This window comes from Malaclemys terrapin, chromosome 1, assembly GCF_027887155.1.
Source record: "Malaclemys terrapin pileata isolate rMalTer1 chromosome 1, rMalTer1.hap1, whole genome shotgun sequence".
In the NCBI taxonomy this organism is placed as follows: Eukaryota; Metazoa; Chordata; order Testudines; family Emydidae; genus Malaclemys; species Malaclemys terrapin.
Window position 1 is genome coordinate 345,085,940 of NC_071505.1, and position 19,802 is coordinate 345,105,741.

Below are 19,802 nucleotides of genomic sequence, written 5' to 3' on the forward strand. Positions count from 1 at the left end.
GAGGGGGGGGGCGGGCTCTGGCTGGGAGTGCAGGCCCTGGGATGAGGAGTTCAAACTTTGGGATGCAGCAGGCAGGCTGCCCCGGGGTTGGGACCAGAGAGGAGGACTCCGCCCAGCCCTCTCCGTGCCGGCAGCAGTGAGCTCCACGGGAGGGGCCCCCGTCTCCGCCCCCTCCCCCCTGGCATGACACTCACCCAAGCCCCAGGCTGCTGCTCAGGAGGTCCAGACAGGATAAGCCCACTTGGAGTCGCCTGCCAGGGGGCGAGGGGGGGGCTTCCATGCCACTGCGCCTCCTCCCCCCACAGGCGCAGCAGTCAGCCTGCCGCCGGCGTCGCTCCCTCAGCCAGCAGTGGCTGGCAAGGGAATGCAGCGTGGAGCAGCGGGGGCAGCCGCTCGTTGCCCAGGGCGCAGGTGAGGGACGGACGCTCAAGGGAGGCACGCGGGGGGGCAGGCAGGGCCGGGGGACGGTCCGGGAGAGACACGCAGGGGCGACAGGTGAGGCCGGTGGACACTCCGGGGGAGGCACACGGGGGCAGCGGGCGGGGCCGGGGGATGCTCCGGGGGAGGCACGCAGGGCTGGGGGAGGCACACGGGGGTAGCAGGCGAGGCCGGGGGACGCTCTGGTGGAGGCACGTGGGGGCGACGGGCGGGGCCGGGGGACGCTCCGTGGGAGGCACGCGGGGGCGGCGGATGTGGCCGGGGGATGCTCCAGGGGAGGCACGCGGGGGCGGCGGGTGGAGCCGAGGGAGAGACCCGGCCCCGAACATTGGTGGAGTTGGGCCCCGAGGCCCTGAATTTGCTCGAGCCCGGGCACCAGGGGCCCATACAACTCGCCACCCCTGCATGTAGACTTAGGAGACCAGAGACACGCAATGAGGCAGGGTCCAATACAACCGGCTCTATGGGAGCTCAACTCCTGCCCAATGCCTATTAATAATAAATACCCCTTTGTGTTTCTACAGCATCTTCCTTCCAAAGCACTTCACAGACATCAGATTCATTAAGTCTCCTACAACCACCTTCTCTCTCCCATTAGAAAGGAGAGATAGCTCAGTAGTTTGAGCATTGGCCTGCTAAACCCAGGGTTATGAGTTTAATCCTTGAGGGGGCCATTTAGGGATCTGGGGCAAAAATCTGTCTGGGGATTGGTCCTGCTTTGAGCAGGGAGTTGGACTGGATGACCTCCTGAGGTCCCTTCCAATCCTGATATTCTATGATACTGTCTGCAGTGGGCTGAGAATCCGATGTCCTGTCTGCGGCTCTTCCACAAGCTCCCGGTCTGACCTTGGGCAAGTCCTCTCCTCTCTGCTTCCTCAGCTGTACGAAGGGTGTAATAATAACCACCTGCCTCCCAAGATGTTAATTCATTCCTAACTGCAAGGGCACTACACAGTAACTCCTCGCTTAACATTGTAGTTCTGTTACTGAAAAATGCTGCTTTAAGCGAAACGATTTTAAGCGAATCCAATTTCCCCATAAGAATTAATGTAAATGGGGGGGGGGGTTAGGTTCCAGGGAAATTTTGCCAGACAAAAGACTATATGATACACACACACACAGCGCATAAGTTTTAAACAAACAATTTAATACTGTCCACAGCAATGATGATTGTGAAGCTTGGTTGAGGTGGTGGAGTCAGAAGGTGGGATATTTCCCAAGGAATGCCTTACTGCTAAATGATGAACTGGCACTCGGCTGAGCCCTCAAGGGTTAACACATTGTTAATGTAGTCTCACACTCTACAAGGCAGCACGAATGGAGGGAGGAGACACAGCATAACAGAGAGAGACAGAGACACACACCGTGTGTGTGTGTGTGTGAGAGTGAGAGAGAGAGAGAGAGACACACACACACACACAGAGGAAGAGACAGAGACACACACCATGTGTGTGTGTGAGAGAGAGAGATGTGCATTGCCCATTTAAGTGTGCTGACCCCACTCTAAGTACATTGCCTTTTTAAGTAGATCAGCAAGTTGAGACAGCAGCTGCTGCCAGCAAGCTCCCTCAGTCCTGAGCCCTGAGCAAATTCAGGGCCTCGGGACCCAACTCCACACTGCTCTGTGGAGATGGGGTACAGGAACAGGGGGCAGGAGTGGGAGGAGGGGGACACCCTGACATTACCCCCCGCACAGCACGCAGGCGGATCCCAGAGCAGCTCCAAGGCAGAGGGCAGGAGCAGCACACGGCAGTGGGGGGGGAGGGACAGCTGAACTGCTGGCAATTGGTAGCCTGCTGGGCGACTGCAGCACAGGGAACTTAGGGGAGCTGATGGGGGGCTGCCGGTCCACCCTGGTTCCAAGCCCCCACCAGCTACCTCCAGTGGGCCGCTCGTCCTGCAAGCAGTGGACAAAGCAGGCGGCTGCCAAACAATGTTATAAGGGAGCATTGCGCAGCTTTAAACGAGCATGTTCCCTAATTGATCAGCAACGTGACAACGAAACACCGTTAACCGGGACGATGTTCAGTGAGGAGTTACTGTACTAAGGCGAGGTAACAGCAAGCCCATTTTACAGACGGGGGAAAGAGGGCGACACAGGGTTAAGTGACTGGCCTGAGGTCAGAGTCAGTTTGTGATACAGCTGGGAATAGGTCCCAGGAGTCCTTGTTCTAAACACATAATGGGCCTGACTCTGATCTCACACACTCCTGTTTTCCACTGGTGTGAGATCAGAATCCAGCCCAGGGCCCAGCCCCACCACTGGACTGGGCCGTTACTCTACAGCTGGGCTACTGCCTTTGTAAAGTACAGGTGTCTGTCCACACTGCCATTAAAATCCCTCCATTGATCATCAGACGCAAATCCCGGACAACAAGCCGGCTTCCTGCCGCTCGGTCACACCCTGATAGGGACAAGTCTACGCAGCCCATCGCTGTCGGCGGGAGGACTGAAAACCTGTCCTCTGCCAAGGCCTGGGCTGTTTCTGGCGAGACACACAGGGTCCTGTGCTCGGGATGGAGCTGATAAAGGGAAGTAGCTGCTGGCTGCCTTCCCACATTCAGTTTGACTATGGAATGCACATTCAGCCTGTTGGAGACAGACAGAGCCCCTGTGGCGTGGGGGAACTGGGCATGGGGAAGTGTAGAGGAATGCACCCAGTCAGGGTGGCAGAGCACAGCTCCTCGGGGCTCCCTGCACAGGTGGCAGCGGGGCCCCAAGGTAGGAGCAGACACAGAGTCACCCAGGCTACTGCCCTCGGCACAGGCTGGAGGTTTGGCCCTTCGCAATCATGCATTTCCAAAGCACCCACCATCGCAGCGCCCAGGCGCGGCCATTGCCACTGGCACATGTTACCAGCCAGTATCGGCAGCTGGAGTCATTTGTAACTGGACTGAGCAAATTCCTGGAGAACAGATCCTTGTCCTCTTCCCCTTTTCGCCACCAGATGAAACCACTGAGAACGTTACAGGTCAGCTCACCTCCAGCAGACGCCGCAAGAAGCAGATCGAGCCAAGGACAGGAAAGCAGCGCACCACGATGGCAACGCAGCGGAGAGAGCACCAGCGCAGAAAGGCCCCAGACATGGCCTGGCTGGCTCTGTAGCCCCGAACAGGGCTCCCTTTGTTCTCGCACATCTGCCTCCCTGCTCAGAGCAAGAATCCTGTCAACCCACTTCTTACAGCCCCGGGCCTCCCTCCGGGCTAGGAGAGAAGATAATGGCATGAGAAGTCTGACCGGGCGGCTTGGAAAGAACCCAGAAACACTGACTTCACTGCACCGCGACCCCCTTCTGACAACAAAAATTACTACACGACCCCAGGAGGGCCAAAGCCCGACCCCCACCACTCCAGACCAGGGGGGCCAAAGCTGAAGCGCAAGGGCTTCAGCCCCAGGCAAGGGGCCTGTAACCCGAGCCCCGCCACTCAGGGCTGAAGCCCTCGGGCTTTGGCTTCGGCCCTCGGCAGTGGTACTCGGGCTTCATCCCCAGACCCCAGTATCTAAGCCACTTTGGGGTCCCGACCAACAGTTTGAGAACTGCTGCTTAAAACAACCAAACGCATCTGTGGCAAAGGAAGCCCAGAGCAATGGGATGGGTGCTGCCGGTCCCCCTGCCGAGGTTCTCTCCGGCCAGTGAAAGATCTGAATGGCAGCTCAGAACCAGGCCCTGTTGCTATCTAAGGTGATTGGGTGGCGAGACACATGGAAACCAATGACTTGTGGAATGTAATCAATTCCTTTCCACAGATGGGAACCTTTGAAGTTATCCAATTCCTTTACAGGATGGTAAGTCATACCCAGAGGGGCCCTACCTAGCAATTCCGCTCTCTCTGTCCCCAGCCAGGAGCAAGGACACCACGGACACACAACAAGCAATGAACATGCCTGATATCAGTGCAACCTAAAAGCAATCGGTAATCTATCATTTCCCCAGGAGGCAGCAATACTGGAACGCAGCATCACAGGATCAGCCCAGTGCTCCATCTAGCTCAGTCTCCTGCCCCTGATAGTGACCAGTTGCTTCAAAGTGACATTGTTGTTGGGGTCAAATTCTAACCAGTACATTGTAATAGATCAGGGGTAGGCAACCTATGGCACATGTGCCAAAGGCGACACGTGAGCTGATTTTCAGTGGCACTCACACTGCCCGGGTCCTGCCCACCGGTCCAGGGGGCTCTGCCTTTTAATTTAATTTGAAATGAAGCATAGAATCATAGAATATCAGGGTTGGAAGGGAAGCTTCTTAAACATTTTAAAAACCTTATTTACTTTACATACAACAATAGTTTAGTTATATATTATAGACTTCTAGAACGAGACCTTCTAAAAACATTAAAATGTATGACTGGCACGTGAAACCTTAAATCAGAGTGAATAAATGAAGACTCGGCACAGCACTTCTGAAAGGTTGCCGACCCCTGTAGTAGAATGTAGTATCGTCACCAAAAGCATAAGTGGGTTCAAAATGGAATTAGAGAAATTCATAGAGGATTGGTCCATCAATGGCTATTAGTTAAGATGGTCAGGGACGCAACCCCGGGCTCTGCATGTCCCTAAACCTCTGGATGCCAGACGATGGGAGTGGACGACAGGGGATGGATCACTCGAAAATCGCCCTGTTCTGTTCATTCCCTCTGAAGCATCTAGCACTGGCCACTGTCAGAGACAGGATACTGGGCGAGATGGGCCATCGGTCTGACCCAGAATGGCTGTTCGTAGGTTCTTATGTAGATTAACGCTTCCACAGATACTTTTCCCCAACCCTTTTACTATTATTCAGCCACTAAGGATTTAAAATAACTTTAGATAATATCAGCAAAACTGATAGAAAGATGAAGAGAAAGTGAGAGAGAAGGAGAGAGAGAGAAACTACTATGTGGATAAGGAAATGGAAAGAAAGCTTGTTGAAACACAGAATGCACCTCCCCCACCCCCATCAGCCCGTCTCTTAGCTGCTAATTTTACAAACCCCGCATTTCATCAATCAAAATTCAAACCCGAGTCCTCACCTGGGAAGGCAGTGATGAGATTCTCATCCCTGTCTCTGGGATACAGCCGGGAAAGCACAACACAACGGGCTTTTATACTTCCAGCTGGAGACTCTGCAAGAAACCTGCCCCCACTCACACTCCCGCTGCAAACTTCACACAAGGCACTGGCTGTCCAGAAAGTCCTCCGGCGCGCACACACACACACACCCCCCCACGGCCTCGCTCTCTTTCTCCGGGCTGACCTTCTGTCTGAGCTGCACAATACTTCCTGAAAGAGCAGGCCCACCAAAGCAAGAAAAAAAAAAACGCCACCCAGAATTCACTGGGGCTAATACTTCCTCCTCTCACCCCCAAAAAGTGACACCTCCCAGACCTTGCACTGTGCGCTGCTGGCTGCTTACCACCAACCACACTGCATAAAGGGAGGTTACCATGGCTGCCAAGAAGCACAACAGACCAAGATTTACATTACCTAGTCCCCCCGCCTGAATTTAAAGGGCCATCTATCTTATTGGTATTTATTTTTCCACACTGTACAATGGCACACAAACACAGCCAGTCCCAGGCCGAGCTGAAGGACAGGTACAGGGGGCACTGGGAAATCCAGAGGTACTGAGTAACGGAGTAACTATAGCCCACAGCTTCGTTTCTTGTGGATAACTCAAAGGGCAGGGGTTGTCCTCACGCCCTGCCTGGGATGCTATAAAACCGGCATGATCCCTGCTACTTTCACTGCTGTGGGTGAAAAGCGGCAGGGAGAGGCGGCTTAGTTTCATTCATAGCTTGGGACACCTATGAACAGCAGCCGAGACAGCGGAGCGGTTTGCCTGCAGGTGCTGAAAGACAAGAGCGCATCCGTTCAGTCCTTCACTGTCCCCGTGAGCCTGAGGTTCGAAACTTCCTTTTCGGTCGTAAACAAAACCTTCGATTCTGCAGAATTCAATCATTTGGGTCCCTCGCCCTCCAGAGAACGTGTCCGACGGACGAGGGGCCGGGTGGAATTTTCAGACCCTTTATTTAGCACCACGCAGACCCAATACAAATGGTTTGGGACAGGAAGTGAAGAAGAATACCTTGTCCCTCGCAGCCACAGGGGGAGCTGATGTAGGCAGAATGTAGCTATCAGATTAGGGATTTTGCAGGACACTAGGGTGGAGTTCCTTGCTGCCGTTCAGAGTTTCATAGGATCTTTAATAACCACATGTGGGCCAGCCCTTCGATTCCACCTCTCCTCCAAAAGATGGACCCTCCAGCTGCACACCACCATTCTGGGACATCACCTTGTTAGTGACATCAAGGGAACAGCACCACCTACTGGGGGGTCTGACTCTCCACTCCCTTGCTGCCCTGGGCAGTCATCTACATCTCTGCAAAAAAGGGTCTAGCTCAGTCCAACTTGCACAACAATGAACAGGGCAAGGGCAGAAGAGACTCGAGCCCTCTGTCTCTCTGTGTGTTTGGGGCACAGGGCTGGGATGATGATTCGGAGCATGTGAATCACATGAATATCGCTGGCTACAATAGGAAATAAGGTACCCGGAGAAAGTAACACCCAGATCACCGGAATGCACTCAGCCCCTGCAGGAAGATCGGGGCTCTCCCCTTATTTGGAGATGTATCCAGGGGCTTGGTCACTGCTGTATTACATCAGTTTTGGAAGCACGTGTAGTCGCTGGAGTGAGGAATGAGCCCCTAGATGTCTAAGCTATGGCCAGTTCTGTCTCAGTGCCTGTGTACATTCAATATTTGATTTAGTTGTTGATTGGTCCTGCTTTGAGCAGGGGGTTGGACTAGATGACCTCCTGAGGTCCCTTCCGACCCCGATATTCTATGGTTCTATGAATATCACACATACACATGCTATTTGCAAATGCAACAAAGGGGGTAAAACAGTCCCCAAAACAGATAGACATGACTTACCTGCCTCCCGGGGCATGATGAGGATTAATTGATGTTCATAGATTCATAGATTTTCTAGGACTGGAAGAGACCTCGAGAGGTCATCGAGTCCAGTCCCCTGCCTGCATGGCAGGACCAAATTCTGTCTAGACCATCCCTGATAGACAATTATCTAACCTACTCTTAAATATCTCCAGAGATGGAGATTCCACAACCTCCCTAGGCAATTTGTTCCAGTGTTTAACCACCCTGACAGTTAGGAACTTTTTCCTAATGTCCAACCTAGACCTCCCTTGCTGCAGTTTAAACCCATTGCTTCTTGTTCTATCCTTAGAGGCTAAGGTGAACAAGTTTTCTCCCTCCTCCTTATGACACCCTTTTAGATACCTGAAAACTGCTATCATGTCCCCTCTCAGTCTTCTCTTTTCCAAACTAAACAAACCCAATTCTTTCAGCCTTCCTTCATAGGTCATGTTCTCAAGACCTTTAATCATTCTTGTTGCTCTTCTCTGGACCCTCTCCAATTTCTCCACATCTTTCTTGAAATGCGGTGCCCAGAACTGGACACAATATTCCAGCTGAGGCCTAACCAGCGCAGAGTAGAGCGGAAGAATGACTTCTCGTGTCTTGCTCACAACACACCTGTTAATACATCCAAGAATCATGTTTGCTTTTTTTGCAACAGCATCACACTAAAAGAAGAACAGGAGTATTTGTTAGTCTCTAAGGTGCCACAAGTACTCCTGTTCTTCTTTTTGCGGATACAGACTAACACGGCTGTTACTCTGAAACTTAGCATCACACTGTTGACTCATATTTAGCTTGTGGTCCACTATAACCCCTAGATCCCTTTCTGCCGTACTCCTTCCTAGACAGTCTCTTCCCATTCTGTATGTGTGAAACTGATTTTTCCTTCCTAAGTGGAGCACTTTGCATTTGTTTTTGTTAAACTTCATCCTGTTTAACTCAGACCATTTCTCCAATTTGTCCAGCTCATTTTGAATTATGACCCTGTCCTCCAAAGCAGTTGCAATCCCTCCCAGTTTGGTATCATCCGCAAACTTAATGAGCGTACTTTCTATGCCAATATCTAAGTCGTTAATGAAGATATTGAAAAGAGCCGGTCCCAAAACAGACCCCTGCAGAACCCCACTCGTTATGCCTTTCCAGCAGGATTGGGAACCATTAATAACAACGCTCTGAGTATGGTTATCCAGCCAGTTATGCACCCACCTTATAGTAGCCCCATCTAAATTGTATTTGCCTAGTTTATCGATAAGAATATCATGCGAGACCGTATCAAATGCCTTACTAAAGTCTAGGTATACCACATCCACAGCTTCTCCCTTATCCACAAGGCTCGTTATCCTATCAAAGAAAGCTATCAGTTTGGTTTGACATGATTTGTTCTTCACAAATCCATGCTGGCTATTCTCTATCACCTTACCACCTTCCAAGTGTCTGCAGATGATTTCCTTAATTACTTGCTCTATTATCTTCCCTGGCAGAGAAGTTAAACTAACTGGTCTGTAGTTTCCTGGGTTGTTTTTATTTCCCTTTTTATAGATGGGCACTATATTTGCCCTTTTCCAGTCTTCTGGAATCTCTCCCGTCTCCCATGATTTTCCAAAGATAATAGCTAGAGGCTCAGATACCTCCTCTATTAGCTCCTTGAGTATGCTAGGATGCATTTCATCAGGCCCTGGTTTGCAAAGCACCTCAGAGAAAAAGCCCTACCTAACTGTTAAAGCTATCCTGGGGCCTCATCCTGTGAGAGGCTGAGCATCCTCAACGGCCACGGACGTCAGCAGGGCCCCAGCACCTTGCAGGATCGGGCTCTTCATCCTCACGTTGCTGCCGTCGTTGTTGGGTTTATTCCGTTTATAGAAGAACCTGCGCTCTCCAGAGAAACCCCCCAGAACAGAACCTGAATGTAGATCTCTCCCAGCGCAGTGCTGGAACCCTGAATTATTCCTGTTCCCTTGGACAACCGCCTTCTCCTGCACGCTGGAGCCTGCCAAATATGGGCCCTTTTCCGTTATTTAGAGTTAATAAATAATAATACCCGGCACTTTTTAATCCAGAGATCTCAAAGCGCTTTACAACGGTAGCAACGCCCCTGGAAAGTTTTCCAATGGGGAAACTGAGGCACGGAGAGGTGAAGCATCTTGTCCCGGCTCACACACAGAGTCTGTGGCAGCGCCAGGAACACAGCCCACGACTCCAGTGCCCACTGCTGTGTGCAGTCCACTGAGTCAGGCTCTTTCCAGATGAGATCTTAATCGACAATATTCTGATTGGCTCTGTGCAAACATTAGTGTAGAGTTTCTTTGCCAGTGAGGTGCTGACTCCAGGGAGCCCCTTGCTAAAATTCTGCCATCACGTTTGGCTCCTGCTAGAACAGGGGCGGGCAAACTTTTTGGCCTGAGGGCCGTATTGGGTTTCCAAAATTGTATGGCGGGCTGGTTAGCGGAGCCTCCCCAAACAGCCAGGCGTGGCCCGGCCCCAGTCCCTAGCCAACCCCTCCTGCTTCTCGCCCCCTGACGGCCCCCCCGGGACTCCTGCCCCATCCAATCCCCCAGTTCCCTCTCCCATGACAGCCCCCGGAACCCCCACCCCTGACTGCCCCCCCACCCCATCCAACCCCTCCTCTCATTCCTGACTGCCCCCCCGGGACCCCTTCCCCCTTCAACCACTCCTTCTCCCTGACTGCCCCCAGAACCCCTGCCCCTGAATGCCCCCTGCCACCCCATCCAACCCCCCCTTTCCTTCCTGACTGCTCCCCTGGGACACCGCCCCCATTCAACCTCCCTGTTCCCCACCCTCTGACCACCCTGACCCCTATCCACACCTCCGCCCACTGACCACCACCCCGAACTCTCCTGCCTCTATCTAATGCCCCCTGCTCCCTGCCCCCTTACCGCGCTGCCTGGAGCACCGGTGGCTGGTGGCGCTACAGCTGCACCACCCAGAGCGCCAGGACAGGCAGCCGCGCCGCCCGGCTGGAGCCAGCCACACCACGGCGCAGCACAGAGACCTGGTCAGGCCGGGCTCTGCAGCGGCGCTGCCCCAGGAGCTCGCAGCCCCGCCGTCCAGAGCATTGCACTGGCGGTGGAGCAAACTGAGGGTGTGGGGGAGGGGTCAGGGGCTAGCCTCCCGGGGCAGGAGCTTAGGGGCTGGGCAGGAGGGTCACAAGGGCCGGATGTGGCTGGTGGGCCGTAATTTGCCCACCTCTGTGCTAGAACCACGTGGCTCCAAGTTCCCCCTGCACACGGCTTCACGTTGGCGTGGACCAAGTTGCTACAAGCTGGTCCTTGGAATTATTTTGGAAGGTGGATGATTCCTGCGACCCTGCAAGTCGCCCACACATCCTGAGCCCTGCGCTACGCCAGCCACGTGCACACAGTCTCTTTTCAGGAACGCACGATACATTGTCCCCTCAACAAGCACCTTGATAAGTTTGTTGGCCCGGGTGGATTCCCTCCCTCTTTAGTTATGAGTATGAGAAAGCGTTTTTGTTTCAATGAAGAGAATCCTATTGAATCACAGAGTTTATTGCTGCTAAGAGGGACATTTTTGGAACCCCGATCCTCCCCATTAAAATACTGCTAGGCTACCACTGATCCTTGGCTAAAATTTCTCTCTCCCCAGCCATGGTGCTATGAGCCAATCAGCTGCCACCCTCCTCCCCAGAGCTGGCTGCATTTCAGAAAGCGCCCAGGTCCATGGTTTGTGAAGTGCTGAGGGTGGCGTTGTTCAGGATGCAAGGGTCAGCCTAACCCGGATGATCTGTATCATGGAGTTTGACACTATTTGTACAAACAATGCCGCAGACGCCAGCTCCTGTGTCTATTTCTAAACGCAAAGTGTGCTACGTTGAGAGGAAAACGTGTGTCGATTGCATGGTGCCCTGGTCCAGCTTCCATTGACCCAGTGTGAGATGGGTCAGGTTCAAAATGAACCCCCAGAGAGCTCGTCTGTCCTTGGTGCTCAGCGCCCAGAAACAAGAGCTCTACAGCTCTGCCCTGCAGCCTGTCCCTCCCAACCGAATCCCCTGGCCTGACTAGAGCCTCTGGCCAGAAGCACGATATAACTGGACTAGAAACAACCACCAGGCTGACCCCCACACTCCACTGGCTCCTTGGGCTCGCCCATCAGCCTGTCTGTGGCCAGCTGTCCTCGTGCCCAGCTTCAAAAGGCCTGCTTCTGGCCCGCAGAAGACTTGGTCTGGGGTGCAGCCTCTTCCTGCCGCTCCTGTTCCTCCTCTGGGAACCGTCTTGTCCATTTTCCTGGTAAAACCGCGGAGAAGGTTGCGGCCTGTGTTGTGTGGCAGGGAGGTGTATACTCAGGGACTTGAGGGTAGCCCTTGAGTCTTTTAAACTGTGCAGTCTTCTGTCCGTCTTTTCAGAAAACAACGCCTGACCTCCAAAGGGTAGGTCCTGGATGGTCTGTTGGACTTTGTGAGGCAGTCCAGAGACCTGGAGCCAAGAGGACCTCCTCATGGCCACCCCTGTAGGCATGGTACAGGCGGCTGCATCTGCACCATCGAGAGCCGCCTGCAAGGAGGCCCTAGAAATGAGTTTGCCTTCCTCCGCCAAGGCCTTAAATTCAGAACAGGAGTCTGGCGGCAGCAGCTCGGCAAACTTGGCCATCGCTCCGCAGGAGTTAAAGGAGTATCTGCTAATGATGGCCTGTTGGTTTGCCATCCGGAGCTGCAAACCACCGGTGGAGTAGACTTTCCTCCCGAATAAGTCAAGCTTTTTGGCCTCCCGGTTTTTAGGAGAGGGCCCCTGGAACCCCTGGCACTCCCTTTGGTTCACAGCATCCACCAACAGGGAGTCAGGTGGAGGGTGAACGTACAAGTGCTCGTATCCCTTGGAGGGGACGAAATAGCATCTTTCATTCCTCCTTGCTGTGGGGGGCAAGGAGGCCGGGGTCTGCCGCCATGTTTTTGTGGTTTCACTTATAGTTTTAATAAGTGGCAGCGCAATACATGAGGGTCCAGAGGGGGCGAGGACATCCACCATGGGATCCGCATCCTCTACCACCGCCTCTGCCTGGATCCCCAGGTTCTGGGCCGCCCTGTGCAACAACTGTGGCAGGTCCCTACTCTCCTCCAAGGCCGGGGCCGTTGACATGCCCACAACAGCCTCATCTGGGGAAGACGAGGATGAAAACACCGGCCCTGGCCACTGCCCTCGGCGCCCAGGGGGTCATGGTGCTCGTGGGGCTGGCGTGCCAATGGTGCCAAGGCTGCCGGTGCCGGGATCATCGGCACCAGAGCTCAAAGCGGCAGGCGGGGGTACAGGAGTCGTTGCCAGTTGCTGCAAAGGGGCGACGGATGCCAACGCGATCGACAACGATCTGGATCTCGATGCTGGGTTCAGACTCTGGGCCTGATGATAAGCCCAGGGCATCCAAAAGGGCCGCTGAGTTGGTGGTTGCCATGGAGGTGGCCACGGTGCCGGAGGAGGTGGGTGGTGTCACCTACATCTAGACCTCCTGCTGCTGGACCTATCCGAACGATAGGACTCCGCCTCGGACTCCCAAAAGAAAACCACAGAGGAGCAGTACTGGGTGGTGCCAAAGAGCAGTACTGAGCCTCTGGGGACTGATGCAGTTCCCTGCCCCCGTGGGCGGCCGGAGATGGGGAGCGGCGTGACATCATCGCCAGCTTGACCCTTGATGGAATAGGCAGCCGGGCTAACACCCGTGCCTCGTCCCTCCCTGGAGAAGGCGGAGCTGTCAGGCGAATAAGGTCCCGTGCTGCCTCAAAAGTCTCGGAGTGGAGGGGAGTTGAATGTCCTGGCCATGACGGTCCAGAGAACGGTAGTGGGCCGGACTCGACTGGACCCCTTGTGGGGCAGGAGTTGACAAGCGCCTGGGAGCTGCCGGGCCCGAAGTAGGCTGGGTGGGCTGAGGTCTCCCTGCCACTGTCTCCTTAGGCTTAGGAGGGGAGAGTGCCCCCTCTCCTGCCTCTTTTTCTTCTAGGCCACCGGGGATACAGATCGGCGCCTACCAGAAGTCTTATGTTTGGTGTCATGTCGGTGCCGGGAGTCTTTAGTCTCCTTTCTAGGAGCCGACTCGCGCACTGTCAGCGCTGGTACGCTGCGCACGGAGGAGGAGGCGCTCGGCACGAGCTCCGCCAACCCAGGGTCGGATTGCGGGCGGATGGCTGCCTCCGTGAGGATACACCTGAGTCTCTGCTCGCGATCCTTACGGGTCCTCGGCCAAAAACCCTTTAGAAACGTGGCACTTGCCCTTTTGGTGACTCTCGCCAAGGCACTTCAAACAAGAAGCGTCACTTTTTGGTATCAACTTTCCGCAGACTTCACACGGTTTGAACCCCGGCAACCAGGGTATGCCCTGGCGGTGGGGGAGAAACGGGGGGGAACCCCCACAACGAAAGCTTCGCCTACTACTATTATTAACTTAAGAGAAAAACTACTAACTATACACAAAATACAATGGCTCACTGCTCAAGGCACTTGCAGAAGCAAGAGCGAGGGAAGTTCCAACTAGCCATCATGGGCAGTAAGAAGGAACCGAGGGGATGACGGGTCGGCAGGGCCCAATATTGGCCACCATGAAGGCGCGAGTCCAGAGGGGCACCCAGGCCGGCCCTACGGATGCCGCTAGGGGAAAAGTCTTCCAGCTGCTGTGCACGCAGCGCACACAGACCTGATTGGAATGGACACGAACAAGCACCCAAAGAAGAACTTAGAAGACCCCACAAGATAGATATGGAAGAAATTCTACCTCAGTGTGACCTGCTGCCCCCACCCCCTCCCGGCCCTCATTGCCAGTGCCTGCCTGCGCCAGCTCTAATTTTGATCATAAAGGCCAAATTTCGCTATAAGCTGCGTATACCCATCTCCCATAACCTTCTGTGGGGAGCTGCCTGTGAATAACTGATGGCACAATTTGGCCCTAAGTGTCCTCCTGCCTTCCTTGTCTGTCTGCCATGTACCCCACACACCCACGCAGCGTAGGAAAAAAATCAAAACAAAAACTCCAGCCAGAATCTTGACCCCGAACAGAGAGAAGAGCCAGAGACTTCACAGAGTCCGCCAGGGACATCGCTATTGATGTGTCAGGCGCTCAGAATTACAATGACAGACAGGCAGGCGGCTGTGTGTGAAGGTAGCTAGACAGATAGAACCAAACAATGACTATGCACATAAGAATTATTAACATATCTTGTATTAATTCTTTGCTCACTGGCACCATTTCCACAGTCACGACAGAGCTGTCCTGAAGGCTCAGACAGGCTCTCAATCATTTTCTCCTCTCCTTCTCAACCCCCTGCTGTTGCCCCACAAATCTCTACTCTGTTGGGTTTTAGTTGTCGACAATTTTTTTTTTAGTTTCCTAGTAATAATTAACTTTTAAAAAACAGTTTCTCTGCATAACGCAGGCCGGAGACCCTCGCTCAGTAAATACACACTGTGGCATTTCACAGTGAAGGAGGTAATCTTACACATCCTATGTGCTTGTCACTACCGGTGCTCTGGGAGCTGCTTTGTGCGTTTGGTCAGTGGGATGATGGCCAGTTTCCCCGTTGTTTGTGGCTAATTTCACAAAGGCACTGGGACACAAGCTGATGGTGAGGAAACATGATCCAGACAGTGTTTCTCAGCATTTTCAGGTTGATGCCCCCTTATTTGAAGTCCATTTTCAGGACTCTCTGACGTTTATGCTAGAAGTAAGAGTAAAACATGGATCAATGCTACCAAAGAATTGATGCTAAGCCTGTCTGTCTGTCTGCCTGTGAGAGAGAGAGAGAGAGAGAGTGTTAGGGAGACTTCAGGCAAGTCACTTAGTCCGCCCTGTGCCTCAGTTCCCCACAGGGGTAGTACTTTACCAGGGTATCGTGAGGGTACAATCTAGCAATGACTGTTCAGCACTCGCATGCTCTGGGGATGTGGACCATACAGTTACCTAGATAGATACGGAATGCCTCTCTGAGGCTAACTTATAGGGGGAAGTTGAGCGCCTTTCAGGCAGGTTAGTGAGTACAGACAGCTCCTCTTGCCGGAAGAATCAGCTTGATTTTGCAGGCAGCTCCCCTTTGCATTTACTTTCCAATTCTCTACAAGATTTAAAACTATCAACCGGAAATGTTTGCAGAACATTCATTAACTGTTCTAGTGTGTCATTTTCGTCCCCCAGATCTTAGGCGTCAGTTGCACGAATTCAGCACTAGAGAGCAGCATTACACCAAATAAAACAGACAACACCTTTTCGGCTGTATCATGTGCTGAGCTAGGCAGAGACAATCACTCTATCCAAGGCCAGCAGCCATGGCTGCCGCATCTCCGCTTCCCCCGTGAGCCACTTCCCGAAAACCCCAGGAAATCTCCCTGGAAGGAACAAACCTGGGAAAAGTCACTATGACGAGATGACGTTCAGTGCTGGTTCGTGTTCAAAGGACTGCACAATTATCCTCCGCTAGGGAGGGAAGGAGCTTTATCCCCCTTGCAGAGAGGGGGAAACTGAGGCACACGGGTTGCGAGACTTGCTCCAAACTACAGAGGGAGCTAGTGTCAGAACAGCCTCAGACGTTCCTGTCATAGGAGCTGTACATGTTCCTAGAAAGACTGTACCTCTGGAGTCCCTCCTCCAAGGTCCTGTGTACAGACCACTAGGCCACGTCTCTGTCTACTAAACCACTACCAATGACCATGCTTTGAGCTTTATATAGTGCCTCACGTCTGCATGTGCGGAGACCACAGCCTGTCACGCTGACCAGGACTGTCCCCTGGAGCAGCGACCACTGTTTTTTCTGTGTTTGTGCGGCGCCGAACACAACGAGGTCCTGGGCCATGACTAGGCTGCGAGTATGAGGATGATACAAATAAATAATAATAAGCAAAGTCCTGGGCACTCCCTCCGGGTGGTGCGGAAGGATTATTATCCCCAGGGTAGAGGTGAGGAATTTGGACACAAAAATTATTGCCCAAACTTCCAAGAGTGGCCTCAAATTTGGGGTGCCCACGTTGGGACCTACTGGGGCCAGATCTGTGGCAGGGCTGGGCTCTTGGACCTCTGAACAGCAGGCATGGGGGGAGGTCCCCGAAGCTGGGCACACAAAAATCTGTGGCCACTTCTGGAAAACGTGGCCTGCGCCCAGGTACCCACAGCTGAGTCAGAGGCAGACCTGGGAACCAAACCCAGAGAAGTCCTAGTCTCCTGCTCTAACCACTAGACGTACAAAGTTTATAACGTTTATAGAGAGAAGAAAACGCACCCTGTTCGTGGGAAGCGAAATCAACACCACACAGTGCCACCCATCCACACGAGACACCAGGGCCAGCTCTAGCGGCGGGCAGGCGAGTGGGGCAGTCACCCTGGGCCCAACTTCCACACTGCTGTGCCACTCAGCTTTTTAATTTTTTTTTCTCCATTCTGATTGGAGCAAAAGTAACTGGCCACTCTGATTGGCGGCCTGCTTTTTTTGTTTGTTTGTTTTTTGCTTTGCTGATTGGCCGGATGTGGTTGGTTTATTTTTGCTTTGGCAAAATGGGTAGGGCCACTCCTGAGGGAGATCAATGATTTCTGTGATACTTAACACACACACACACACACACACACACACACACAAGTCTCATCTCTGTAGTCGGCAGCCTGCTATACAGTAACATTCCCCAGCACCAGCTCAGGGCGCCACAGCTGACTGGACTGCACACCCGGCAGTAACTCACGCCGATCTGGTGGCCTCTGTGGGCTCCCCGTGGGGACTTCGGTGACCACCGCTTGGCAAAGACTTTGTGCTGCAGTTATGGAGAGAAAGCCCCCCTCCCAGCCCTGTCCCAGGACAACCCCCTTTCTATTCACACCCAGCGATTGAGCTCCCTCTCCCTTGCACTGTCTGCTTCGAGGCACCCAGCGTCCTGTCCATCCTTCCAGATGGGAGTCCCTCAGCCAGTGCCACAAGGTGGAGAAGGTTGCTGAGCTGCGTGATGCCCAGTATTAGCACTACGGCCATTTTCAAGGGGACACACAAACATTTGGGTTGATGGCTCTAAGCAACGTCTCTAGGAAAACGGGTTTGGGACATGCAGACGCATCTACATAGCTCAGGCACTTCCTCAGACCCTTCCCGGACTTCACACCCACGGCTGCACCAGGTGACCCAGAGCCGGGATTCACAGATTGGCGAGAAGCACACTGAGCTCTGCACGGGGCCAGCAATGGTTTCAGCAGCCCCTGGGCTTCCTCGGAGGTCCCTCGCCCAAGCACGGACCCAGCCTAACCTGGATTAGCTCGGGAGACCTGAGAAGAGCCATGTGACGTGGCCCTCAGTGAAGGCACCTATCCCAACCCCCCTGGCCTGCATCCGATTCCACAGTCATCAGCCTTCCGATTCTCCCATTCGCCTTACCTGGTGGCCGTCCTCTGGGACAAAGCCCTTGGTGGCAGCAAGGGCGGTCGGCTTGGCAGGGGGGGCACCTTGAGGGAGAGGGGCTTGGTCTCCAGCTGGTGGCGTTTCATGGGCAAAGGGGGCAGCGGTGGTTTCCCCTTCCCTTCAGGGACCGCTGGCCCCAGAGAGAGCTTGTCTCTAGCTGGCAGAGGAGCGGGCAGCGGAGGGGCAAAGTCAGTGAAGGGGGGCGGTTCGGAGCGACAGGGGACAGTGGGGGACAGTTCGGCAGAGACAGGAGATGACGCTGAGGAGAACTTGACGGGAGGGCGACACCCCAGTCTGGGGGGGATGGGTGGGGGCACCTGGCTGAGGCCGGCAGGGTTCTCCAGCTCTGTGAGAAGAGGAGACTTCCTGCTGGCTGGCGTGACCAAGTCACCTTTGAGCTCCGGCTCTGCTTGGGTGGTCACGGCATCCGCACTGACCCGGAAAATGTTGCGTTTCATGGGGACCGGCCTCCTCGCTGCTACCACAGGCCCCTCCGTGGCTGGCGGACTCTCCATGAAGGCCTTCTGGAGCCCAAGGAGGATGCGCTTGCGATGGCCTGGCAGCACGATCCCGATCCGGGTCAGCGCCTCATCCGTCAGGTTCCTGCAGTCCGACACCTTCCAGAGGTCATTCTTCTCAAAGCTCTCCAGGTACTGGTCCAGGTGAAGGGCTCTGAGCCATTCAGCCACGGGCAGGGACGCCCCTTCCTCCATCATGGGACAGGGGAGCTCCACCTCAGTTCATTTCTCCAACGTGTGGTGAGCTTCAAAATGGCATCCACGCCTAGAGGGAAACAATCAAAGAGCTCTTAAGAATGTACTGGGCAAAGTGTTAGCTGATCACAGCCCCTGCAGAAGGGGAACCAAGCCTCCAACCCACCTCCCGTGTACCAATGCAACATCGCACTGTAGGTGAACAGGCATCAGAGCATCAAACAGGGAGGGGACAGAGGCCCGGTCCTGCCACTCTTCCTTGGGCTGTTCCATAAAGCTTCCCACTAAATCCCACGAGATTCTTACCCCATTTTACAGAGGGGAAAACTGAGCCCCGGAGACGCTAAGACCAATATTTTCATGATACCGTCTAGATCAAAGTGAGCTGATTTTCAGACCAGGCCGTTCTATTCTATCCAGGGTTTTATGCCGCCCTCATCAGCACAGCATCCAAGCGCCTTAGCCCCCGTGAATGCCACGGAAGTCAACAGGAGCAGTGGACTGTCAGTACCTCTGAGAAAATCAAGCCACTTTGTTCAGGTCCCTGCGTGCAGCTTTAGAAGCCTCGCTTCAGACAGCCAAACAAATCTAGCGGCTTGCCCCAAAGTCAGCCACATAACGCTGATTAATTTACCCAGAAGACCCACGCCAACATGAACGTCGCCTACGAACCCACAGAGCAGATTGGAAAATGAGGAAGCTCCCACCTTAGACTAAGTATCAGCAAAAAACCCCTGAGAGCCAAGTGTGTTCGACGGTAATAGTCTCCCCAAAGGGAAGTGGTGGGAGATATAAGGATATTAAAAGCTGGGCTGCTGACACAGCAGGGGACAGACTGGAAGGAACACTCCAACGCTGGCTGTGCCACGTGCCCCAGTCCGGCTCTTCCATCTCTAACTCCTAATATTCCTATCAGGAGCACACACGAAAGAGGCAGGAGAGGGTGAATATGGCACATTGGGGACCGGCACAAACACATCAGACATCAACCGCCCTGCGTACATAGGGACAAGGGGACATCCCATTCAGCAGCGGCAGACTGGGGGCTGGATGGAAACCAACAGAGCAGGGACTGTTGCAAGGTTGCGAGTGCCACTGATGCCCAGAGAGTCACGGCAGCGTCCTCACGAGGCCCAACGCTTCTCTGACTGAGAGACACTCCTTTAACTCTGGCTCCTTGCTCGCGATGCCAAAGCCTCGGCTGACCACAGAGCTGTTACAGGGTCAGAAGCAACACTGTGGTGAAAACCCTCTGTGACATTCCCCTGGTGTTATCCAGACCGGTGATCTGCTAGGTCACTCCAATCCTTGACTCGGGGAGCCAGCATTACCCTGCTCTGCTGTGAGAACTCC

The 19,802-nt window shown here is 53.9% G+C and overlaps 1 protein-coding gene across 1 annotated transcript in view; it reads right to left on the reverse strand.

The window, feature by feature from the left end:
• ARAP1 (ArfGAP with RhoGAP domain, ankyrin repeat and PH domain 1) overlaps positions 1 to 18,519 on the reverse strand; it is a 136,586-nt gene extending 118,067 nt beyond the window's left edge. Inside the window, exon 1 of the mRNA XM_054015922.1 lies at positions 17,713 to 18,519. Within this exon, the coding sequence (XP_053871897.1) occupies positions 17,713 to 18,452 (740 nt within the window). The 5' untranslated portion in view covers positions 18,453 to 18,519. The remainder of the gene's footprint in view (positions 1 to 17,712) is intronic.
• Between the last annotated feature and the right edge of the window lie 1,283 nt (positions 18,520 to 19,802).